Source organism: Tetrao urogallus (genome assembly GCF_951394365.1).
Source record: "Tetrao urogallus genome assembly, chromosome: 8".
Classification (NCBI taxonomy): Eukaryota; Metazoa; Chordata; class Aves; order Galliformes; family Phasianidae; genus Tetrao; species Tetrao urogallus.
In genome coordinates this window covers 10823972-10850015 of record NC_136821.1, presented here as the reverse complement: position 1 = coordinate 10850015, position 26044 = coordinate 10823972, and the positions used below count along the sequence as shown (strand labels likewise).

General features: G+C 48.8%; 2 protein-coding genes across 2 annotated transcripts; one reads left to right on the top strand and one right to left on the bottom strand.

Moving 5' to 3' along the window:
- Positions 1-10759: 10759 nt before the first annotated feature.
- On the bottom strand, positions 10760-13944 carry NIFK (nucleolar protein interacting with the FHA domain of MKI67; the record flags this gene model as incomplete). The annotated part of the gene is made up of 6 exons (XM_079539221.1): positions 10760-10936; positions 11871-11948; positions 12166-12377; positions 12912-13020; positions 13600-13725; positions 13822-13944. The coding sequence occupies 6 exons, from the start codon at positions 13942-13944 to the stop codon at positions 10760-10762; spliced, it is 825 nt and encodes a 274-aa protein (XP_079395347.1).
- Positions 13945-14353: 409 nt separating this feature from the next.
- TSN (translin) lies at positions 14354-18074 on the top strand (the record flags this gene model as incomplete). Its single annotated transcript, XM_079538773.1, has 6 exons — positions 14354-14419; positions 14496-14589; positions 16004-16100; positions 16769-16884; positions 17446-17525; positions 17838-18074. The coding sequence occupies 6 exons, from the start codon at positions 14354-14356 to the stop codon at positions 18072-18074; spliced, it is 690 nt and encodes a 229-aa protein (XP_079394899.1).
- Between the last annotated feature and the right edge of the window lie 7970 nt (positions 18075-26044).

Below are 26044 nucleotides of genomic sequence, written 5' to 3'. Positions count from 1 at the left end.
TGGATGCCCCATCCCTGCAGGCATTCAAGGCCAGGCTGGATGTGGTTCCAGGCAGGTCAGTCTAGTGGTTGGTGACCCTGCACATAGCAAGGGGGTTGAAACTAGATGATCACTGTGGTCCTCTTCTACCCAGACTATTCTATGATTCTATGAAGACTGCAAGCCCCAGCCATGGCCCAGCCATGATGATGAGAGGCTCAGAGTGACACATGTGCCTGAACCAAGTAACCTGAGGCCAGACAGGCACCCAAATGGCAGCTCTCTTCAAAGCCACATTGCTCTGCCATCTGCCTGTACGATGGAGTGGGGAGATATGTGGATGCCCTTACTGCATCCATCAGAATATTTTTATGCCCAGCCTGTTTCACACTTTCTATTGCAGTACAGCATGACAAACTAACTCAAAAGGTTGTGAAGGACAAGATTTACCCCAATTTGTAACTCACCACAGCACCTGGACCTGCCACCACCCACCCTCTGACAACCTGCAGCCCCAGAACTAAGGAACTTGTGGAAAAAGGAATACAACATTTCCATTTTGTTCTTTAAATATCTGACAATCCTAACAACTACAGCTATAGCTCAAATTTAAGGTTCTAACAGGACTTCACAGATGAAGTGTTGGAGGACCAGCTCACTTGTTCACATACATTCTCTGCAAGTGTCCCTCTAGGGAATGTTAAACGAATAGAGAAACCCCTCCTGGCCCACAAGCACACTGTTGTCTCACTTTCAGCACCGTATGCTGCCAGCCAAGTGAGGCAAGGACTGAGTGTTCTTCTTGGAACACAGACATTTTTGAACCTGTCTAATCAATCGTAAGCATTTCACAGGAATGCTGCACACATCCCTGTAGAAAAGAGATCCCATTTGTGCAGGCAGTCATTTAAAGAATAAAAAGCACGACTATGAAACAGAGGCTCACAGTGACACAGTCATTACCCGGTCCCTCTGGTAACTTCCAGGCTTTCGTCCCACTAACCGATGGGATTCCACGGTGAAAAGAGGCAGGAGCTGGACTCGGCCAAGCCCAGCACTGCAGCACAAAGGCTCATCCCATACAGCAAGCAATGCTGCTGCAATAAGGAATACCCTGAATGTTGCAGTGCCGTGGTTCCACCCTGCTCGTGGTTCACTCCTTGACTGTATCAAAAACTCCACTTTTGGAAGTTCCCAAACCCATCCATCCCAGACCTTTCCAGCAAACCTCATTAAACCCAGGTCAGGACCCTGTATAAACAGCTGTGCTTCTGATGCCTTTGGGAACGACTGTTTGAACGGCAGGCTTGTACTATGGAGCATCAAGCAACGACATTCGGCTTCCTCTAACACCAGCGCCCACCGGACGCCGCCAACAGAAGCAAACGACAGAGACAACTCATCAAAAGAGGTAGAAAAACGTTACGGGCTATTAGGCTCCAATAACAAAATGGACTCCAGCACATCTGCACGAGACGCTGGCACACCACCGGGGTGGAGACCGCGCCTCTGCCCTACCGGCTCCAGCTTGGCGCGCGCTTCTCTTACGGGTTCTCTTCTTCACCAAAGCGCTCCGAGCGACGCGCGCAGCCCGCCGTGCCGGGGCGCTGCCGGGGAGCGCCGCATACAGCGCGGGGCCTTCAGCTACCGCCCGGCGCCCGCGGAGCGGCGCAGCCCTTCCCTTCCTTTCCCTCCCCTAGCGCTGCCGGGGGCGCGCGGACAGCGCCTCACGCAGGCGGCGCGGGGCCGCGCGCAGCGACGAACAGCCGCGAGTGACCCTGCCCAGAGCCCGCATCTCCGACCGCCCGCGCGGGATGCGCCTAACGACGGCGGGGCTCTTCGTGCCGATCCCCGGCCCCGAGCCCACGTTCCGAAGGCGTTCGGTTCAATAAAGCGCCGCGCACACAAAAGCGGCGGAAGAAGCCCCGACCGCCCCCCCGCTCCCCGGCCCTCCGCGCCCCCCGGCGCTGCCCTCGCGCGAAGCTCCCCCACGGCCCTGAGGGAGCCCGGCCCCGGCAACCGCCGCCCCGCTCCCCTCGCGATCGCACTCCTCTCACGGCCGTTACCTGGTGGTACGGCGGGGCGGGGGCCGGGCGGGCTCAGTGCCGGCGGCGGCGCCCGCTGCGCTGCATGGCTGCGCCCGCCCCGCTGCCACGGGAAGAATGGGAGCCGGCGCGCATGCGCCAGCCTTGCCTCACGGCGCAGGTGCGGCACCGCCCCGCGCCTCTAGAAGACTCCCGGACGGGCAGCGCGCATGCGCAAGGGGGAGCGCGCGTCCATCCCTCACGCGTCTCTACCACAGAGCGCGAGGCGGTGGCTGGAGGGAACGCGCCTCTCACCGGTCTCTATGGTAAGGCGGGGCGGCGGTGAGATCAGTGCGCGCGGCGCGCATGCGCGAGGCCGGCGTTCTAGCGGCGGCCGTGGAGGGCCGGAGTCGGAACGACCCCACCACGGCGCCGCATCCACTTCCGGAGCGGCAGGCGCCGTTTCGGCGGGAGGGGGCTCGCCCCGCCCCCGCGGCCGTTACACGGGGCTGTGCCCCGCCGCTCTGCCCGGTCGCCGCGGCTACGGCGCCTGCGCACTGCGCGATCTGCGGGGCTCCCCGTGGGCGCGGTCCCGCCCTGCGCTCTCAGAGTGCGGCGCCGGGGCTGGCCGTGGCGGCGGGCTTCGCGCAGCCCGAGCGACTCGCTGCCGCGCCGGGGACAGCGGCGAGCGGGTGTTCGTCTGTGAGGAAAAACGACTCCTTCTCCTCGGCTACCGCGGCTCACACGCCCGTCTGCGCAGCCCGCTGAGCGCATGGTCGCCTCTCGGTACGTGGCTGAGGCGCAGGCACCGCTAGCTCGGCTCCATCAGACCGCGTTTCCCAGATCGGTGCCGCGCCCCCACGGCTCCCAGCGACTCCGAGCCGTGCGTGTGTGAGAGCACGGCCGCTGCAGGGCTCCCACCGTGCCCGAGTTCCGCCTGCCCTCCCCTCAGGCTGGCAGAATGTCAGCTTCCACGGTGCATCCATTGTATTTGTTCTAGCATTATCTATGGAAGACCCGTGTGTCCGTTGCTGACAGCAAATTGGAACAAAAACCCATCATGGGAGCACATCGGGCTACTCCAAAAGGAAAGAGATTGAATTTTCCTGACAGAACCAGATCTAAATCAGTATCTCAAAAAGATGTCTCCAAAGTTATTGTTAGATAAGAGCATGCTTTTCCTGTCAGCCCTTGAGCATTCGTCCAGGGGTGCAAAAAGGACTTAAGTGAAGGAAACAGCAGTATCTCATCCACAGGAGCTATGAAAAGCACACGCGAGTGCTTGACATAGGCTTTAGCTGGTGGTTTACCAGCAGGTAGTATTACCCTTGTAACAGATATACCTAAATAAAGGTACTTGCTTTCACTACGCTCTCATTTCTGAAAGATCTGCATTTACTCATGCATCTCACACATGGATCTCCTGCACAGACAGGACTAGCGCAGCACAAATGTAGCAATATCCACCTCCTGAGATTATGCTGTTCCCAGCAAAGCAGCACAGATTTTTCTCAACCACCTGCAAAATGCACCACTTCCTGCTTGCTGAGAACAGCTCTGTTTTGTCCTAAGGAGGTATGTGCAAATATATATATAAATATATATATATATAAAATATATATTATATATATAATATATAATATAAATAAATAAATATATATATATATATATACACACACAGTTCATTTGGAAGGTGAAACATAAGCTTAGAGATTTCTGCATTTAGAGCCCAGAATGCTGGAAGTAGGGGCAAAGTCAAAAAGTTTGTTTGTTTGTTTGTTTTTTAATATAAAGGAATATATGGATATAAATAAAGTAGCTTTTATTTTAAAACAGTGCTCTTTCAAACAAAACACATCAGTGAAACAGAACTAATGGGAAGCAGAAGGAAGAGCTGGGAGGAAGAGGGGATCTTATTTAATAGAATCACAGAATGGTTGGGTTGGAAGGGACCTTAAAGCCTACCCAGTTCCAAGCTTCTGCATGGGCTGGTTGCCACCCATCAGATCAGGCTGCCCAGAGTCCATTCAGCATGGCCTTGAGCATCTCCAGGGATGGGGCATCCACAGTAGAAACAACTCACTGTACCTGAACAACTTGCTCCTCCCTTTTCCTTTAGGGCTCTTTTGCACAATGTCTGCACAGGAATCTGAAGGCTGAGCGCTCCAAGGTGAAACACTCATTTACAAGTAACATGAGGATAGTTTGCTGCCCATGAGAGCACAGGACTGGAGCCAAAGCATGGCTGGCCCTGGGTTGTTTTCCTAGAGTTGGGCATACACTCACGCAGACTTGGAAAGCCACATTTCTTTTATGTGCTGTCACAGCTCCACTGCTTGCATAGATAAGGGATGGCACAGCCTTGCCCGATTCTTGTAACTCTGGATCTTTCCCTTTGCCCTAACCCTGGCAATAACACCTCAGGCACTGTTCACCTGAACACACCCATGCTGTGCTAAGGAAAAGGCAGCACTGCTCCTGGCACAAAGATAAATAGCACAGACTGATGCAAAGTGCTGACCAAGCTTCCAAGTGGCGTCGATCCACTCTAGCAACATCCCTGGGCAACTCACCTTCTCTACTCCTCACCTCTGAAACAGGGAATAAGCTCCTTGCTTGTACCGTGACAGAACACTTGAAACAGAGAAAGCACTACCTTGCCTGGATCAGCTACTAATGTAGCAATTCCTCATTCTTTCCCTTGCACGACAGTTGTCACAGCTCCAGATTTGAGCACTTTCAGCTCAGACAATATGCTACCTTTAATTGGTGCTTTCCTGCCAAGCCTTACGTTCCACATCAGGCTCTTTCCACGTGAGAGCTGCCATTAACAAAACAGCTGACCCACTTAGCTCCCATGCAAAGGCACATGAAGCCGTGCTTCAGTCACCAAAGAGAAAGGAAAATCTGATAGCAGTAGGCTTTGATTAAAGGGAAGTGAGCAAATGGCATTGAGGCATGTGTATGTGGGCACGTCTGCTTGTGCCTACAAGCTCACAGTAATTTGGCCATCCAATGGCCAGGAGAAAGATCCCACATAAAGGTCACCCCCACACAGTATCAATTGAGTTTGATTTCCCATTGACAACGAGGTCCCACAAGCCATGCACACATCTCCTGGGCCTCCTGCATTGACCTGCAGCCCCTGGAGGCAGACGATGGTCACCTGGCCACAACATCAAGGCAGCGTTAATTGTGGTGCTTTTTTGTTTTGTAACTCAAGCTGAAACCCCCCCAAAACTGGGTGCTGGCTACTGGAAAGCTGGTGCTTCCAACCCTTTCTGACCTGAGATGGACTGAATGCAGCGGCCTGGGAGGCGAGTGGTGTCCCGCCTTGGACAGCCATAGGCAGTGGGTCTCACGGGTGTGTTGCAGTGTGTGTGTGTGCCCCTGCTCTTCCTGGCAGCCCTCAGGCCTCTGGGAAAAGACATTCACAGGTCAAACTAACAGGCATTCTATTTTTGTCTTACATTTAAATTGACATTCAACAACATTTCAGCCCCATTTCCTCTTCCGTCATAACATCCCATTTACACATTCAGATAGATTTTTCCCTTCCTGTTCTTGTTCTGTTTCATCATCTGCTGTTTTCATTTTACCTTTCTTTCCACCATCCAAACACTTATAATTACGCTCACATCTCCTGTTTTATACAAGCACATCACACACACATGTACCTTACCAGCATGGATCTCTTTAATCTTTGAAAAACATTTCCTTTTTATCCTCACCCAAATATTAAACCAACTGGAAAGTGACATATCAAGGTTAGGAATGCAGCTTGCTCTTGACAAGGGAAAAACGCTGAGCTTTGCAAGAAGCTAAGTAAGTGGATTAAGACCCTTTCTAAAGATTAGCTCACCCTTCAACCCAGATGCAGATTTCTACTGAAATTAATGGATGCTCTTATAAAATTCAGTGGGAGGGCTGACACTGAACAACAGCACAGCACACGCATACCGGCAGCCCGCTCAGAACTGACTCCAAATCACCGACTGCAAATGGCCCTTAACAACCAATGGATTGAATGTCTATCATGCACTGACACAGCAGGATTTCATCTTGTAAAATTACAAACCAGTGGAAAAAAAGATGAGCAGGGAGTTCAGGACCAAAACAAGCGCTGCAATTCATCTGACGTGACTGCACTGACATTACACCAGAGGATAAGGTTTGCCTTAGGAGTGTGTGTACTGCCTTTAAACTGAGCACTTTTCACTTGCACAGCTCCCTCCTGCCCAGGCAGAGCCATGCAGCTCCAGCAACTGCAAACTTGGATCCTTTTCTTTCAGGAAACAATTCAGTAGAGTATCCTTGAAATATCACCCAATTAATAAACCACAGAACATCATACTTTACATAGGAAACCTGAGAGAAATGCTTTATAGCTTTGTTTTACATTTTCCTCTGCCCATCCTGCAGGGTCAGCCTGGCATTTGGAGTCACGCTGGGTTTCTTCCAACTCTCCCAACAGAAATCCAAGCCCTGCCAGCAGCAAAGCAGCTGTGCTGCTGTTGTCCTGGTACAGACCACGCTCACTCCCCCTGGTGCTTCTGCCTTCTGCAGGGCGTACTGACAACAGCACCATGACAGAGGCACTGCCCATTTTAAAGAAACAGAACCACACACAAACCAGGAAACGGGCAGCAGTGTCCAACTGTAGAGCAATCTGAGCCCCAGGTCGGTACCTGCTCACCCAGCCCTCATCTCAGCCAGCACCAGAAAAATGCAAAGGAAGGAACAGAGCATTTCCAACTCACTGAAAAACATTTTGTTTTTCATCTGTGCCTCTGAGATACTGCCAAGGCTCCAGTAAGCAGATGCTGTGCTGACATCCAGCTTTGCACATCTGGGTGGTGCTCCACAGCTCCTGCTCCCTATCTGCTTCATTGGTTGCCTCTCTCAAATAACAGACAGAAGTGTCTGTGTTCTTGTTTTTCCCCATCTCTTACAAAGCTATTCTCGGCTGCACGTCCCATTTTCACCTCTGCATTATTCAGTACACTGGAGCTTTAATGTGAACCTGCACACAATGGAACTGCTTGCAGTAAGGCAGCCCAAGGGTTGAAGAAAACCATAAACCAGCATTTTCCTCTCTGATTAGAGCCAAGATCTGTGCAGGAACCCCCTCACAGCATATCCATTCCCAGCATATGAGATCCACATAGCTACTGGCCACAGGAACTCAGCTGTGTAAGTAATCCACGGCTCCCAGGAGAGCTAAGCAGCTCCGTCCCTGACACGTGCTTAATTAATGCTGGGTGTAAAGCAATGAGAGGCCTCACCATCCCCACACAGGAGAAAATCTCTCACTTCAGCAGTTCTCACCGCTGCAGCGAACCACTTCCTGGGCTCTGACAGCTGCTGCCCTCGGGCAGGAGGGACATGCCTGGGTTAGCAACGTCAGGCAGAATCGTGGCACGGGATTCTTCTCACCACATTCCCACCTTCTCCATTCCAAGCAGTTTAGAGTGGTCTCCGCGCATCCTCAGCCAAAATGGTGCAGACTGTCAGTGCCTGGAGTTGGATGTTTCGTGGGGTTCGGATTACGGAGTTTCCAGCCTAACAGGATGTGCTTGAATGGCTTATTGGACAATGAGGGAATCTGGTGTGAGAGAAGGACCCGCAGGAGCTCCTGGAACACATCTGACAGCGACTGCGTCCCACACGCTTCTGTTACCCTCCCTGCAATACCTTGCCCAGGATCAGGGACTTGCACAGCACATGGCACAAACAGCCCTGCCCAGACTCCTGCATCACACAGGCACAACGTGGACCAAACAGCTCAGCACAGACAGCTGGGAGAGGGAGAAGTTGCCAGAGCCCCCCACCCCTGCTGGTACTTTGCATGGAGAGCAGGATGCCAATTCTCAAGAGCCACAATTCTTCCCTTGTGCTGTGAACCATTTGCAAACTGGTTTTAACCTTGTTCCTTGGGGCTGCAGACATTTAAAAGCCAGGCAAGCAAGCAAACAGGGTAGTTATTGACAAGAACAAGTCACTTGCCCAGCCTGCTCTCCTCGCTTGGGGCTACAGGCAGGCACTGCCATCCAGACCATCCATTCCTAGCACACTGCTCATGCACTGCGAGGTCCGGGGAGCCTATCCCACATCTAACAGGTGATAAAAACAATTCCATTTAATTTCTTCAATTTCTAGCAGTCTAACACTGCCAAGTTCAGACACACCTTTTTCTCCAGACTGGCTTCATCATTTCTATCTTCCCTCTATTTTTCAGCTAAATCTGCCTTTCTTTCCTCTTTTACTTTCCACGTTTCATGTACTGGGGAACACTGTGTACTTCTAAGCTGCATTCCCCTTCCTGCAAAACAGAGGAAGCTTAATGAGTGTAAATGAGCAGGCTTTGCTAAAGAGCATCTGTATTTCTAAAGCTTGAAAATGGTACTAGGTACCAACTCCAGAAAGTTTCTCATTACAGAAAGGCAGAGAGCTTGCAAGCTGTGCCTTGAAAACAAAATCCCCAGCACACCTTGCATCACTGTAAGAACAGTGCACTGCCTGCCCTAAATCCAGGGCATAAACATAAAATTCATGTTTGTGCAAGAATGAACCAACGACTGGAGAGCTGAAAAATGAAGATCAGTGCACGGACTGAGGCATAACTCATGACACAGCACGTCTGTTCATTTGCTATGGAAAATATGTTTGGCAAGTATCAGGTGTCTGAATTTCTGCTTATGCACATCTCCCAGGACAGCAGTATATTAATAACTCAGGCAGCCTAAAAACAGAAACTGTCACCAAGAAAACTTACCCTTCCTGAGAGCTCCCTGCTTAGTGACTGTTACTCAAACAGCACAATTTTTGTTTATTTTAAGAGTCACCATCTAAGTCAATCTAATTCAAAAACCAACAAGAAAGGAAAATTATAGCAGGAAGCAGATCTTATTATAAACACAGTTTTCAGGATTATCTTCTTCCTATCAAGACTCGTACTGCCACACAGATATGAAAAGAGCAAAAACCAGGGTCCTAGTTCAGATACACAAACCTTTCCAAGAGACCCACAGAAGCATGCGTGTAATGCTCTGGAAGCTCATGCAACCACACAAGCATGACAGGCAGCGTGAAAAGAAGCCACAGGGTCCAGCAGGGAAAAAAGCAGCAAGCACACAGAGGCTTCCAGGCATGGGCAGAAGACCTGGCACAAGGAGGAGAAGCAGAAGAGAGAGAAAACAGCACAAGCTTAAAAGGCTGAGAAGGAGTTACTAAGACCTCAATGAAAGTGAAACTATACTGTGTAAGTTACACTGTCTTAAGAGCAGCTTTAACTGAAGAGCCTTGGCAGAAGTAGTATTAATGGTGGCAGCACCAAAGGAACAGGAATATTTAAGATTCATCTCAGATTTCTCCTGTATTCTTAAGTCATCTTAGAGGTGCAGCAGGCACACCAATGCAGGTCACTCCAGACGGCTTGGCCTAGATCAGTTTCTCTGTAAATGTGGGAGGTCAATTCCCAGAACTAACACTGCTTGCCAGAGCAGTGTGTCCCACACAACTGCAGTGCTGCCCTCCTGTGTCAGGCTGCATTCAAGGGACCTGGCTCCACACAAGACTGAGTGCATCACACTGCTCACAGCCATCTCGACTTCCACAACACAAAGTTAAAAATATGCATTAAAACTGTTCATTCTGGGCAGATACATTTTATTTCTCTTCTGTTGCTCTGCTGTATGAAGTCTTGCAGTAACCTTTTCCAGTGCTGCTTATCTGTTCCTAACACACTCAAAGTATGTTGGCATTTCTGCCAACCACGGTGGTCACATTAATTAATCTCAAAGCACACTCCAAACCTTAACTACATGTTCTGCAGGCCTGAGGTGTAAACACAGCCTGTTTCACATCAGTAAGTAGATGTGCCCACCCCAAAAAACAGCCAACAGTGGCTCATCAGGCTGTCAGTGGAACTCCATTGCGTGCCTAAGGTGACAAGTGTTTGGTGTAAAGACAAACTCAGCCAAGTGGCTTCCCCAACAGTTCCCCAACAGCAAAGTGATTTGAGTCACGGAGAGAATGTCATTATAATCACATCTACCTCCATCTCTTCTCACCCTCCTGAAGCCTTTTCAAATCCTTTGTCCATTCCACATTGTGGCAAAGGGTGACATTCCCAGCATTGCTGAAAGCAGGACTGAAAGCCAATGGCTTGCTGGGGCAGCATGGTGTCCTGTTTCTGCCCAAGACAGCTCTGGGAAAACCTGACTGACCACCAGCAAGATGAAATGCAGGGAATGTCTTTCTTGAAGGAGGAAAAAAAAAAAAACAAAAACCCTCTCCCGTTCTATTTGTGTAATTATGTGAGAATTCACATACAGCACAGACTTTCAGTTAAACAGAAGCACTACAAAAGCCAATGCAACTAAGAACAGTTAGAAATTGTATTTTAAGTCATCATTAATAAGTATAAAATACAGATGCCATCAGCAGGCTCAGCATGGATAGCCTAACATTGCCTTTCAAATCTGTGTGTGCTAGGGACAAATTACAGAATTAACACAAGGTTCTGGCATGACTACAGGCACTCATGAGTGCAAAGTCAAGAAAATCTTCACGGGCAGTGAAGATACAGCTCCCCAACAGCCAACAGGAGGGGAACTATTCGTGAATATTTTCCCTGCCCATGAAAGACAACCAGTCTGGTCAGAAAAAACTGAGACAGGGCAACAGAAGCTCCACCTCAACATTTTGAGTTGAGAAAGAGGAAAAACACGGCTATGGCTGTCAGAATTTTAAGCCTACTTTTGTTTCTTCAGGTCGTTTTTTTTCCTTGGCTGTTTCTTTGGTCTCTGCACAGCTTTCTTAACACTCGGAGGGGGCAGTTTGATCATTATTTCATTGTCATCTGTGTCATCATCCGCTTGCTGAGCTTTCCGGCGCTCAAGCACTGTAGGCGTACAGACCGGAGTAGGATCCTGAAGAGATCAGAAAGACATCATTCACTGCAAAGCATCTGCCAGAGGAAGTTGTCACTGCCTTCGTAATACCACAAGGCACCTCAGTGCAGCCTTCCTTCACAACTTCCATGTCCTAGGGAAACCGTTTTGTTTTTATAACTGCCTTCAGGCAGTCCTTCTTCAGACTAGGAGTGTCATCTCCAGAAGAGCAGATGTGAAATGCAGACTTAAATTAATGTTTTCCAGTATGCCATTATGAATGTTGGTTTTCTAAACTTTTTATTTCCTGACTCAAAGCACTAAAATTCTAAGATGGAGAAAGTCAGGAAAAAAACACACCGAAGTTATTAGCGAATGGCAGACAAAAACACCACGTCCAAGCCCACAGCAGAGCAGAAACATTACAGTCTTATCATTTCAGTCATTTCTCACAACTGAGTTTTCCTGTCTTTCTAAACACAGCCCTATCCCAATTATGAGAAGTAAAAAGAAATTAAATATTTTTTTTAAAAAAACAGTAATGAAACAAAAGAAAAATGCTGATACTTTAAAGATTTTGACTGCTGGTGTCCCACATCTCAGTGCTGATGACCTGGTGCTTCCTTTTATCCTGCTAGTTTCAGCTGGTATCAACTTTTAAAATATTGGAAAATCACGCCTGGAGAGCATGAGGGAGACGGCAAACTGCTCATAATAATGCGTAAGCAGAAGCCTTTGCTGCTAATTACCCCAACGGGACAAAGAACTGAGGGGATTCAATCGCTGCCTTCCATTCCAGTGTGTTCATCCACCCCTAACGACCCTCTTTTGCCGCACACATCTCCCAGAGGAAAACAATGCCCAGGTTTCCAGGCACTGAAATCAGCAGAAAGAAACCAGTTACAGACTTGAACCATCTGTCTCAGGGTGGACGGTTGGGGCGCTGGGCAGCACCAACACTGTTTGCTCTTACCTGGCTACTCAAAGAAGCGTTCTGTTTGGCCTTTGATGTTTTAACTTTCTTCCTCCTCACAGGAAGGCTCTGTGCAGCCTGGGAAGCAAAACGGATAAGGTGAATCACTACAAATTTCCCATATGAAGAAACTCTTACCTAACAGTCTATAGGCTTGGTTTTTTTCGCTTTTTAACTACAAAAGCTTCACTACAGGAATCACCCAAATTACACACAGTCCAGAGCTCAGGAAAAACCCCTATTGCTCTTCTGTGACCTACGAATCAAAACCTCATCAAAACCACCCCAGACTTACAAATCCAGGGAAGCTGTACTTGATCCCCTTTTCGGCCAACCTCTTCCGCAAGCAGTTCTCCTTCCGCAGCAGCCGCTTTGCCATCTTTGCCTTCTCCACGAGGGAACGGACCTTATTGTACCGCTTCACTGCCGGCTGAGAGGGCTTCTGAAACATCCGGTCGCTGTTTTTGAAGAGGTTTGCGTGGACCCTTTCAGGAGGCATGAACTGACCTGTACCACAGGCATACGACAGCAGGTGATTGATAGCGAAGCTGCTCTTCTCACCAACGCCAGTCAGGTCCCTTTGTAACGTTACCCACAGCCATTGCAAGTGCTGTTACAGCACTGTAGGAACGCAGAAGGCAGAAAGTAACTGAATGTGCAGCAGACAGGGAGTGGAAGAATGGAACAGAAGAGCACTCGGAGAGACCCAACTTTCAGAACTGATGCAGCTATCTGGCTCGCATTCCTTTAAGAACACCTGAGAAGCTTGCTAATTTCATTAACCTTTTAACCAAAAGAACACCTAACTACACAGCTACAACTGGTTAAATGAAAAAAAAATCTGCATTAAAGGAACGGGCTCTGCAGCAACCCCACCCCTCCCTGGGACTGTGATATGTGATCAACACAGAAGAAAATACCTTGGGGACAAAGAAAACTATTACAGAAACAAGATTCTTCATATAGCTCCCTGAGAAATAACACGCGTGTACAGGGATTTGCTCTGCACATCACAGACCGTGCGCTTTGGTCCATACTCACACTTGAGCAGTCTTTCAGAAAAGAGGTAATTGTTCATTGTATCTGCAACAATCTTGGCCACATCGTCACACTCGAACTCGATGAAGGCGTAGCCTTTGCTCCCTCCTGTCTGCAAGCAACAGCAGAGAGACCTGAAACGCTGCTTTGGTGCCTGAAGAGCTGAATTAAAATGTTTTGTGCTCCCAGAGTTAATGCACATTTTCAACTGCATGTAAGCATTTTCGCACAGCTCAGTGAGTTCTCAAAAAAGCACCAGGTTCAGTCCCACCTTGGTCAGACAGAATTCCTAAGTATATACCTGCGCGTGAAACAAACTGTTCAGCAACGTACGCTCACCTTCCTGTTGCTATCATACGGCAATGCTAGATGGTAAATTCACAAACATGAAGCCACAAGTGAGACAGCACAGCCCTTCCTGGGACATTTCAGGTTCTACCGCGAATCAGCGCGCTCTGCTCACGCTTCTCACACCTCTACATCTAGGTGGGGAAAAATGGGGCGCCATTCACAGCCGCCGTGACCGCCCAGCGGCGGTTCTGATACCGCCGGCCCTAAGCCCTCACCCTCGAGTTCAACTCAAGCCCTCATTTCTCAGGCACGGCGAGTAGCGGGGAGCCTCCCTCCGCCCGCTCAGGAAATTGCAGCCGAGTTCCCCACGCGGTGCCGCGGCCCGCCATGCTCTACGTACCTTCTTGCTCCTGGAGAGCCGCAGCCGCCGCACGGTGCCGAACTGCTCGAAGTACTGCCGGAGCTGCGGCTCGCCCAGCCCGCGCGGGAGGTGCCCCACGTACACGACGCCCGGCGTCAGCTCCTCCTGCGGGGCACAACGGCCGCGTCAGCGCCGAACGGATCGGGACAGAGCGGCGCGGCGCGGCTCGGCTCGGCTCGCCCCTCCCGGAGCCCCACTCACCTCAGCCACCCGGTTCTTGCGGACGCGCCGCACTTTCCTCTGGACCGTGCGCTGCAGCTGCGGCTCCAGGGACAAAAAGGACGCCGGCGCCCCGGCTCCCGCCGCCGCCTCCGCCGCCTCCATGCCGTCCCGCTCGCAGCCGGAAGCGCGTCATCCTCCCTCGCGGCGCTGTCGCGCGGCGGCGGTTGCGCGCAGGCGCGTGCCGTCTCCTCAGCGGCTCCGTGCCGTCTCCTAGTAACGGGGCGCTGCTCGCCCCCCCGCCTCGCGCCCCGTCTCCAGGCAACGGGGCCGCGTCCCCGCGTAGCGCGGCCTTCGCGCGGAAGGCATCAGCGTGGGGAGGAGCCCTCGCGGCTCCGCGCCGTGACGCCGGCCGCTCCCCGCCTTCGCCTCTTCCTCGCCTGTCCGGGCTCCCCGGCTCCCTCCGTCAGGCGCCGCGCGGGGCAGCCCGGAGACGCTCAGGCGGCGCGCGGGGCAGCCCGTCGCGACGGGAGCCGCTCGGAGGCCCCAGAGGCGGGAGCCGGCGGCGGGCGCCATGTCAGTGAGCGCCATGTTCGTGGCGCTGCAGGGCGCGCTGACGGCCGACCAGGACATCCGAGAGGTGCGCGCGGGGCCGGGCCGGGGGGCGGCGGGCGGCGGGCGGCGCGCTGAGCCGCGGCGGCGATGTGTGTCCGCAGGAGATCCGGAAGGTCGTGCAGGCGCTGGAGCAGACGGCCCGCGAGATGCTGACGCTGCTGCAGGGGGTGCACCAAGGGAACGGATTCCAGGACAGTGAGTGTGAGGCCGTTCGTGGTAAAGGAAGTAAAGCCGGCCAGCGCAGGAGACGTTATGGGGACGAGTAGCCCGGGCTTTGTAGCACCGAGGGGTTTAGCCCTGCGTTCTGTATCAGTATCTGTAATTTGAGCTTTCTTAACCCTAGCAGCTCCTCGGAGGTGACAGGTGGCAGTGAAAGTAATGGCGGTTGTTCACTACAGCTGTATTTCCGTGCCGGTTGAGCTGGTGCTGCTGCCAAAAGAAGCCGTGCTGTGTGCTCTGCCCTCTCTTGTGCCGTCACGAGTGCAGCTTGCTGCTCCCTGCTGCAAGATCCGTTATAATGAGTCCTTTATCAGCAGTTGGAGTAGAGAGATGGAACTCGAGGAGAGCAGAGAGCCAATGAAAGCACTTGGCAGATTTAAACCAGGCAAGGCAATCTGTAATGCCAAAGGGAAAGGTGAGGGGTGGCTCAGAGTTACCTTCCTAGAACTGTGTGATAACTGGAAGTTTGATAGAGGGCAATTTTCTGTACTGTTTGGTGGTACTTAGAACATTATACTGCACAGTGGCTTTCCCCTGTTCTCCAGGGATTTAAAATGGCTCTTGGCTAAACCTGTTCCCATGGAGCTGCAGGCTGACCTCTTTCATTGTGGGGCTGCAGCTCTTTCACAGTGACTGATGATAAAACCATTCAGTGCAGTGCTGCTGCTGAGTGTGTCAGGCTGCAGTACTGCACGTACAGGCCTTTAAAAGTACAGCTCTTCTACCTCAGATAGGGTCTGTCTGACCTTGCACTTGATGCCCCTTTCAGCCTTTCCCCATCTCTTCTCATCTCTCCCTCATCATCACACATTTGTAGCCCCGTTACACACATGGGCACCAGCCTTATTCACTCCTTGGTTCAGTCTGCAGGTGAATAACATGGTGATCCTGTGTTCATCCCTTCCTTCCTCTCTGTCTGTTTGCATCTCCCATTACTTCTTTGTGATTGCATGACCTGGTGTTTCCTTCAATCAATAACTTCTACAAAATGCAGACTTCACCCACAGCTTAAGCTCTATGGCAGAAGTAATTAGTCACCATTAACAGTGTTCCTTAAGTAACACTGAATCACAGAATCACACAGAATCACAGAATTGTAGGGGTTGGAAGGGACCTCCAGAGATCATCGAGTCCAACCCCCCTGCCAAAGCAGGTTCCCTGGAGTGTCTTGTCTCAAATTCAAAGCTAAGGAGCCAAAACTCCGGAGTATTTGTGACCTACCTGTGCCTGGTGCTGTAGCTATGACTGCTCAGAGCAACCTGAATGTTGGTGAGCTGTCTTGGACAAAAGTGAGCAGTGTCTTCAGAGGAGCATTAGTGCAGTTACAACTCTTTGTTTTCAAAACCCTGTTCTTTGTGGAGCACTGAATGTTGCATTGTTTCTTTTTCAGTACCAAAGAAATGTCAGAAGGCTCGGGAACACTTCAGTACAGTAAGAACACAGATGGAATCTCTGAAGACTAAGTTTCCTGCTGATCAGTATTACAGGTGGATCTGAGCATGGGGCGAGTGTATTTGGCACCATTACTTTAGAAGAGTGATTTTAAAGGCTTATGGGCCCAGTGGTTCTGCTTGAGAACTGATGAGCAGTAGACAAGCGTGAGATCTTAGAAAGGAAAACTTAAGAAATTGGTGTTCTGTTGGTGCACCCCTTGTTTGTGAAAGCATCCACTGCTCCATTAATTTCAGTTAAGCTGTTAGGTTAGGGACATTTCTGAAAACATAGCTCTAAATCTGCCACAAAATAGCTGCTTGATTCTACAGATCATAAATGAAGTCACCGCCTTTGTTTTATTTGCTGCCAGAAGGGGACAGTGTGTAGCAAGAACAAATCATAGACCAAGAATGCCAGCTCAGAAATGCTGCTGGGAGACAGGAGGGAAGGAGGTGATTGTCTGGCGGGTGTGAGAGCCTGAGAAACAGCGAGCTGAGCAGCTGCGTGAGGGCTGTGAGCAGTGCTGATGTTCAGCACAGGGGTAGTTCTGGGGGACTGAGGAGTGGATTTCAAGCTCAGTGTAGTTTGGTGAGCAAATAATCTTGCAGAGTGTGATGTGTAACAGTAGAAAGCAGTCTGTACTGCAGACATTTGAAATGCTCGTTCCTCGATAATGGATGTTGCTTATTTTTTTATCATGATTTGGTGTTTCCTTCAACAGATTTCACGAGCACTGGAGGTTTGTGCTTCAGCGGCTGGTGTTTCTGGCAGCGTTTGTAGTCTACCTGGAGACAGAAACGTTGGTGACCCGAGAAGCTGTTGCAGAAATACTCGGGAGTAAGTTTGTTGTAACAGAAGAGAGAAAACCTGTGAAGTTTTCAGGTGGTGTAGCTTGGAATTGGAGAACTGAATGTAAACAAGAGTAGTTATGCGTTAGAAAGTTCTTCATTGCAAAGAGCGTGCATGGAGACTGCCTCTCTGCCAAAAGAATAACACAAGGGTGACTGCTTGTTTTTCTCACCTTTTGGTTTGGTGCTTAAAAAGAAAAGATTTTTTTTATGCTGTGAGAGAACTATTGCCTCTCAGAGCACAGGATTTGAGGGGGGAAAAAATAACACCAAAAAAACTGCAGACCTCTCTGCTCTCTGTAAATTCAGTTATTGTGTTAGATTAATTACGACCTATTGCAAGTCTGGTTGAGGATGTAAAAGATGCTAAATCAAAATGCTATGAAGAGGCGGTGATTGCATCATATGCAGGAAGAGGATGCTTTTTATTTTGTAATAATATTCCGTAAATTTGATATTTCAAATTAGCTCCAATAAATAAATGCAATTTCAGCTTGCTGGTTCTGCTCATGTTCAGCATCACCTGATCACCACTCTGCTTTTTTCTTAGTTGAAGCTGATCGGGAGAGGGGCTTCCACCTGGACATCGAAGACTACCTTTCTGGTGTCTTAACTCTGGCCAGTGAGCTGGTAGGGAAGATATCCATGCAAACGTTTGGGTTGAAACTGACACAGAAGTAGCCATTATTCCTTTAACTGTCCCAAGTAGTTTGTGTAATTATGGTTTGTATTTGAAGGAGTCTGACCTTTAGCCAACTGCTTGTCTGTGTGTCAGGGTTGTTCCTCACTGATACATTAAGTGTTAAACGAGGCTCTGGATTGAAAATTCACGAGTCTGGTCAACAGATCTGCTGCGTTTGCTAAAGGATCCGATGGAAAGGGGGAGTGGCTGGAGTGTGTTCCTCTGAGGTTCTCCCAGCTGATTTGTGCCTCTTCTCCCAGGCCAGGCTGGCAGTGAACAGCGTCACAGCCGGTGACTATTCTCGCCCGCTGCGCATCTCAACCTTTATCAACGAGTTGGATTCGGGCTTCCGTCTCCTCAACCTGAAGAACGACTCCCTGAGGAAGCGTTACGACGGCCTGAAATACGACGTCAAGAAAATTGAGGAAGTGGTTTATGACCTGTCCATCAGAGGACTCAATAAGGAGGCAGCGGGTGGCGCGGGTGGAGAGAAATGAAGGATGCTGATTTTAACAGCATCATTGATTACCTCACATGGTTGCCAAGTTTGGAGGCATGCTAGCAAAGCCTTCCTACAGTAGTTTAGAAGAACTGCAGCCGATAGCTGCTCTCTATTTTCTTACAAAAGGTGTAGTATGGGTGTTAGATCTCAAAATGTTTTGTAAAATCATGTGTAGGTTAGCGCTGCAGGCCCTCTGTTCCCAGTTAAATTCCTCTGTCAGAGCACACGTTGCTGTTCTGTGCACAACAGCAGGTGGTCAGTAACTCCCACGAGCCAGAATTCTCACTGGGTCTGTAGTGTTGCTTCAGTGCTCTGGGAGTTGTGTGCTGCAGCTGTTTCTACTCACACCCCTTGAAAGACGTGTGCACAGCATGCAGCTTGGTGCCGATGTTTGTGACATCTTAAAAGCACAGTCTATAAACATCAGTATGGATTTTCTCAGACACTGGGTTGTTTTGCTTTTGTTGTTTGTTGTTGTTTTTTTTTTTTTTTAATTTTCACCTACATCAGTTAAGTTGAACAGATTTGCATAACTTTTATTAACCAGATCTTTTAGAATGGCTCCAGTTAGCCTATCTCCCCTTGGAATCAGTGCATTACACCTGGGTGCATCTTCCTCATTTTTCCCCTCCAACATGCCTGCTACCAGAGTGTACAAGGCTTTCTCAACTATCTGCTTTTACTGGCTGCTGTCTCATTTACTGACATGAGTAAATGTTGAGTTTGAACACAGTCATTTACATTAGGAACTCTGTAGCTTTTTTATTTTCTTTTGAACTAGCAAAGTTTATGAATAGAGAAGTGTTAACTGACAAAGTGCAGGTAGGATTTGAGTTTTAACAATCTGTATAGGCCATGATTGTACTGTTTCCTGGGTTTAAAAAGTTCACATAGTAAAATGTGTGCCCCCAAAACGGAAACTATTAGTGTCAGATACTTTGCATGTGAGATATTTGCAGATACCAACAGCCTTTTCCATCTGTGCAGATGGACAGATCCATACCTCCCAGTGCATTTGTTCTCTTGTCCTCGATGACTTTGAGTCTTTCCACTTTCTTACTTCAGGGGGTGCAGTAGCACAAGAGAGAAGCAGCTTGTTTAGAAGGAGGAATATTTCCAGAGGATGAATATGAACAATCAAGCTTACGTGGGTTAGTTAGTGTTTCAATTAGTTGACAAACGTTTCCCATTGTTTCAGTTATGTTTTTATTTTGTTTATTGGAAGGAAATGGTTTCTTGGTTACTTTGGCCAATAAAAACTGTTCTTTGGCCATTTGGTAACTCTGCCTGTTGTCTGATTATCTGATGTTCCTGTCTTTCCTTCCTGGGAGCTTAACTTGACATACTGTAGTTCAAATTCAGCCTTTATCTGTATGTGGGCTCACTTTGGGTGTACGCTGTTAAATGGAGTCACAAGTGGCAAGCAGAGTGCTAGTCAAGCTGCACACAGATTTGATAGACTTAAAAAAATAACTAATTTTGACTTGTTAAACAAGTTAAAATAGAGAGATATGGAGGAGGCTATTAATGCCATGTCCAAGATGCAGCAAGGTTTATCTTCAGAGTGTCTCATAATATTTAACATTTGTCCTCATCCTGCCACATAACACAGCCAGATAGCAGTGTGCCCCTATCACAGCTGAGGAAAATGAGGGTATAACTTCCTGAGGCCCTTGGCGCTGAGTCCAGCTTTAAAAGCTTGTGTTTGCTCTCACTTCTTTCTCACTTCAACCCTGTGGAGGTGGGAGGAAGGAAGGAATTAAGCCACTCTACCATCAAAAGCAAAGGCTCATGAAACAACACCCTTGGGCTCTGAGACTGGGGCCAAGGTTACACAGGAAATGTGTGGGAGCAGAGGAATTAGAGGCTTCCTGAGCATCAGACTGGTGCCGCTCAGGTTGGAGGGTTCTTGGCATGTGGGCTTGGGATGTGAGGCCACCTGGCAGGATGGGTTTCTTCTTGCAGGACATGTGTTAAGGCTTTGTGCTGGCTTAGTGTCCCAGCAGCTCTGGATGGAACTTGGTCATGGAACAGCTCTGCTTCCTGATGTGGAATCCCATATACTTACACAGTTTCTCAGTAGATGCCAGATCCGCCAGCTTCTGCATCTCCTGTGGCTTTCTGCAGCTGGTGAGACAGCAGTGTTGTGCCACACGTGCAGACATGCAGGAGCTGTGAGAGGGACAACTGGAAGAGCAAGTCTCAGGGCTTCTAAAGTCTGCAAGTTGTGGCATTGTTTTGTTCTGCATGAAGAGCAAGTGCCTGACACTGCAGCGTCACCTCCACCTCGGGTTTAGCAAACCCTTGTTCTTTCCTGTCCTTAGGTTCTGTGAGAGCTTAGCAACTTCCTCTGGAAAAGCATTACTTGCAAGAGGCAGTCTGCATAGTGCACTTCCCAAACTGGGTCTGGGGAAGGGAAAAAGAAACAGCAAACGTTCTCCCTAAGCAGCAGCAGGAAAAGATGGGTACACGCATCTTTCTGCAGCTTCCTCTGGACAGATAACTCATAGGATCTCCTGGCCTGGATGGTGAATCTGCATTTAATGCTGGTGCTAAATAAGCTGTATTTATGTCCCACAGCCGGGAGCAGAGGGAAGAAGGGAAGACTCAGAATGGAGTTGGAGGTCTCTCCTCTCTGACCCTCCCCTTTCCCAGCAGTAATGGAGTAGGTGAGTCAATGAGGAATCACAGAATCACTCATGTTGGAAAAGACCTTAAAGATCATCGAGTCCAACCACAGCCTAACCATACAACCCTAACTCACAACCCTCTGCTAAATCATGTTCCTGAACAGGAATGCCAAGGAGAGGCAGAGCTCTGAAGTCTGCAGAAGCTTGATGGCTCATAACAGAACTCTGAACCAACTCCTCCTTGGTACTGAACACACTGCAGCGTGTGCGGGCTGGGAGGGGAGGCAGTGAGTCAGTGCAGGAGCACCAGAGAGTCTGACTCAACAGCCAGCACAGCTGTTCTCTGAACCACTTTGGCCTGAAATGTGTTCCAGCGAGCACTCTCTTGGATTGTCTTTGTGTTTGCTTACAGTTTTTTTCCTCCATCTTGACGTCATTTCTCTGCTGCTTCTTTGCTTCAGTAAAAAGGGCACTCAAATAGTTGATTAACTGTTATTTGTTAATAGCACTGCCTGTTCAATCCCTGCACATCAATGAAAGTACTGACCTGAAACCATTCAGGAAATAGGGGTGAGCAGCGCCATAGCACAGGATGCAGCGGAGACTTCAGGGTGGTTGTTTAACCAGCTCTGTCTGCTGGAATTGATAAACTGTAGCCTGAGCCCAGCACCCTCTTTGAGCTGGCAGTCGTTGAAGGGCACATCATCACCTCCAGACTGCCCTTTTCTGGTGCCAGCACACGTCTTTGTGCAATGGACTGGATTAAGGAACCGCTCTAGCTGAAACAATCCTTTTCAGAGGTGCTTGCTCCAAGCTGGGTTCACTGCACAGCGCTGCACACCATGTGCCAGCACACAGAGGGAGGCTCCTTCCTCACCCTGTGGTGCCTGATTTAAGTGTTTGCTGAGCTGTAGTGCTATCTGCTAAGTTGCCTGATTTTCTTGCAGTCATTAACTGCTTCCAGTGGTTAGGAACTGCTGAGGATTTTCTCTATGGGCAAACAACATGCCTTCCTTTACTGCAAAGCAGTGCCTTCAGTGCTGTAGAACCTCACTCCCCTTTTTCAGCCAGTAAAGTCATTACACACCAAGGCAATTAACAAGAGCAGAAAGTAAACATGGATGATTCCTGGCTCTGCTACTGACCTCGGCTGCTCATCAGCAGCCCATCCTCCCTCATCGAAGGACTGTCTGCGCTCTGCTGCTCGGTCACGTGGTGCAGCTCTGTAAAAATGTAGAGGCTGTCCAGAGAGCTGGCTGCCTGTTCAGTTCAAGGGGTGTCACTGTCTGACTTTGAAAGGAACAGTCCTTTACGGCACAGCATCTCCTGTACGCTTGCTGTGGGCCAGGTGTAAATTACTGAAGATACGTTTTTCCAGGCAGGTTTTTCTTCCTTTGTTCACTGCCACTTCTGGCTTGCTCCTGGCAGCCATCGCTGGGGCACTGCCCTGCCTGACAGTGACTGTCCCAAACAAGCCCTTGCTTGAAAGAATTGGGAGCATGCTCTCATCTGAACGTTGGTTCAGCTGCACATTCACGCTATGGGTATACAAACGTCCAAACTGCTTCTGTTGGGGAAAATGTAAGATCCTCAGCACATGTACTAAGAGGAAGCAAAACTGACATCCCAAAAAGATGCTTTGTCCATAAACCTTGAAAAGGTATCTGTGACATGATGCCAGAAGATGTGAATCCTTGTCCCCCTGAGGACGCTGGGGACAGAATGAGGTTCACCAGTTCCTTCAGCCTAAAAGACAGATCTTTCTCTAAAGCAGAAGTCTCTGCTTTCTAAAGCTGTTACTCTTTTCTCCTCATGTTTGTTGTTCTTTTTTCCCCAGGCTTTCCCACCAGCATGCTTACTCCTGAAGTGGATTTTCTCTCCTTCTTTGGGTCCTGATCTCACGGGGAAATCTTAATCCAGCACTGTCTTTCTGGGCGCCTTTTGATCTCAAATGATGATACAGACCGACAATTTCTTCCCCCCCTTTTTTTTCCTGATAAGTTACAAGTAAGATTCATACTAAATTCCTGCTAATGGTTCTTTATGAGTTGTGATGAATTAAGGGAGTAATCTAACTTTCTTCTTTTTTTTCCCCTTTATCCCAGAAGGATCTCTCTCCCTTGTGTCCTCCTTACACCAACAAGATCAGTTGGAAGGAGTCTTGAAAAGTAATCTTAGTTTTGTCAGTCATGAATTCTGAGAGGCATAAAAGTATTGTACAGCCTTAAGGAGGCCAGTTTGGAACAAATAATGAGTTCCTTGGCTTGTAGCCTTCTCCCAGGTACCATGTGTTATGACAGCATTTTGTCAGGTTAATGGAAAAACACCGCACGGCTAATCTCTAGCGCTGCCCAGGAAGATGTGTGCATGTGATACTGAAAGACCTGCAGCTTCCCAGGAGAGAGACCATCCAGGTTCAGAAAGGTACTTGAGGATTATGGAAACTTACTGCCTTGTTAATGTGCTGGCACTGCTCACCCTTCCTGTGCAGACTCACCCCACAGCAAGAGTGTTTGCAGGGCCGAAGAGACCGCTCAGTGCTGTGCTCCCTTCAACACCTGTAATTTAAAAGCAGGCAAGCAGCTGAGCACACACTGGATACGTAAAAGATAACATTCAAAACACAGCTGTCTAGTGGGGCATGTTCCACAATCAGTCTGTCCCTAACCGTAGCAGATGTCCCAGACCCAAGAGCTTGTACTGTTCCCTTGTTTTAGGACAGGGCTCCAGCACCAAGTATAAGTTCTGTTTGTAACAACACTGGGCAATTATTTATGGGCTTTCTTTGGGGAGTGTACCTGGTGCAGAGGAAATAGCCAGGCAGGCTGCTGCAAACACTGCCTATTTCCTATCATACTTAGAAGAACCCAGAACCTGAAAAACAGAATGATCATCCAGATGCAACATTGATAGTGAAAGTTAGACCTTTTCCATTTACTTACTGTTCCCTAATCTTTTGGAGCAGCCAAGGGTACCAGCGATAGCTTGATTTAAATACATGACTGCACCAACAGTTCACCTCTGGTTTTGAGTGTGAATTGGAGTGAACTGGAAAAACACTGGAAAGTAATTGGCATCTCAGGACACAGCAGCAGGTCTGTGTGGCTGTGAAAGCCACTTGCCATTTGGATAATATATTATGCTTACTGCCCTCATGTCTTCTCTTAACACAACTGCCACGGGAGGCAATGAAGAGAAGGACGCTGCGTTGCTCTGATCGTGGAAGAGAGAACGAAGGCGCAACAAGCTGTTGTTTTTTGCATGGTATGAGAATGAGGCTCAAAGGCGGTTCGATGAGGATCTGTCATGAGAGCATCGCAGAAGTCTTCATCCAGCAGCTGCTCTGCTTCTGTGTCAATTTATTTGAAAAACAAACAACAAATTAAAATAAATGCCTCATGCTATTCACTGGCTGCTCAGTGCATGTTTTGGGGAACAAAACAATTTGTTGTCTAACAGCTAGAAATAGCTGGAGGGAATGCCAGCTCACTTGTGCTGCTGCCCTGACAGGCATTTTGCCAGCTATGGCTCACTGCAGCCTGCTGCCACCCTCATCTTGGATACATGTTTGCAGTGTCTCCAGAGGATGCAAATACTCCTATTTTCTCATGGACAAAACAAAGCGCTAAAGAAAAAATGCAGCCAGCAAGCATGTTTCACTGCTGGTGTCTTTTTCAGCACCCAGAGCAGAACAAGGAACCCCAGCAGTTGCAGAGGAGGGACAAACCTGGATACACTGTGGAGGCCTACTTAAGGGTTGGGTCGGTGGGGACCTTACAGGGTCAGAGCCTACCCACCCTTGCACAGACAGCCCTGTCTGCCTTTGTCTGTGGGCTAGCTGATGCTGATCTCTGGAGAGATACACAAATATGAAGTATCGTGTTGATGGCGAATAATGCTGACTGGCTTTGTTCTTACCCTGGGGATCTGAATGAACGTTTAAGGACTGTTCTCTGAGATTCACCAACCAAAATTCAAGCTCCTTTAATTTATCCTCTCGGGCTGTAACATGGCCTTTGTCGTGTTAGTCACAGCGTGACATTTTGCTGACGGTGTAATCGTAGGGCCACAGTCAGTGGTAATGTCAGGCTGAAAAGGTTAGGGCCCTTTTGCCTTTTACCATTGTTCCTCTTCAAGTAATTTCTCTGCCGAGGAACTGAGAGAGGCTGGACCTTACAAGGGAGCTTTGTGGTCCCAGTTTCAGCTCTCATTTCTCACGTACTGGGGCCTGACCTGCCCAGGCACAACGTTTTGTGCCAGTTATCGTTTCTTAGGGCAGCAGGGCTGCACTGTTCTCCCAGTCCCATTAGGACTACCTCTGAGCTCTGTTCAGGAGACACAGGCAATCGTTCACTCAAATGCCACTCACATCAAATGAAATGTCTACTCCAGAAAACCCAAATATTTCTTTTTAAAAATACCCACCTAAAGTCATTGAAACATAATTAATTATTAAAACCTTTTATGTTTTCTCTACAGGACGATGTAAAGTGTTCCTTTCAGTTAAATTTTGAAATACACTAGATTACATCATTTAAATAATTGCATTTTAAGTTCACTATTAGTGGTAGCAGAGCCATATTTACATACAGTTCTGAAATATTTGAGATGCACTGTAACGTCTCAGTCTCTGAGTCCATTAAATACAGACTTCCACTGGGGGGATACTGCTCTTCCAACGGTCTTTACATGTATTTGGGGTGCACACAGGAGAGAGCAAGAACCCCTTTTATCATCTGACCTTTTTCGTGTGCTGTGTGCATGCAGCTGGATCAGAGTAAATTGACTCCTACTTGACTTGGATTAAATATGAAAGACCTTTTAAAACAAGTACTGTGACTGAAGATACAATTGAAAAATGAAATACAGTCCTTAGGAGTAGCAATGGAAAATATTTTCTCCGACTTTCCTCCTCTTCTGCATAATACTGCACCGAACGTTGACCCTGACTTTACCTACAATGAAATATAGTCAATGGTAGAAACCTCTCTCATGTTATCAAGACTGGCTTTCAACAGAATTCATGCAAATGCAAGCATCATACGTCATTCTCCCACAGTGCAATATTAACAAGTTAAACTCATTATTTTCCTCCAGAGGTCTGCTCCTCAGCAGGCCCCTCTGTGTATATACATCAGCCCCAAACAGGCTCTGAGTCCTGAGGCTGGAGACCGGGATCTGTAACCTCGATGTAAGATCGAGACCTCGATCTGTAACCGAGGCTGTAACCTCGGTTCCGGTGCCGCTCAGTAAGTAGTTCATGCATCAGACTCCTTTCCATGCTGTCCACGAAGCAGAGCAAATTCAAGCCACCCAGGCTGTCAGGGGTCCTCGC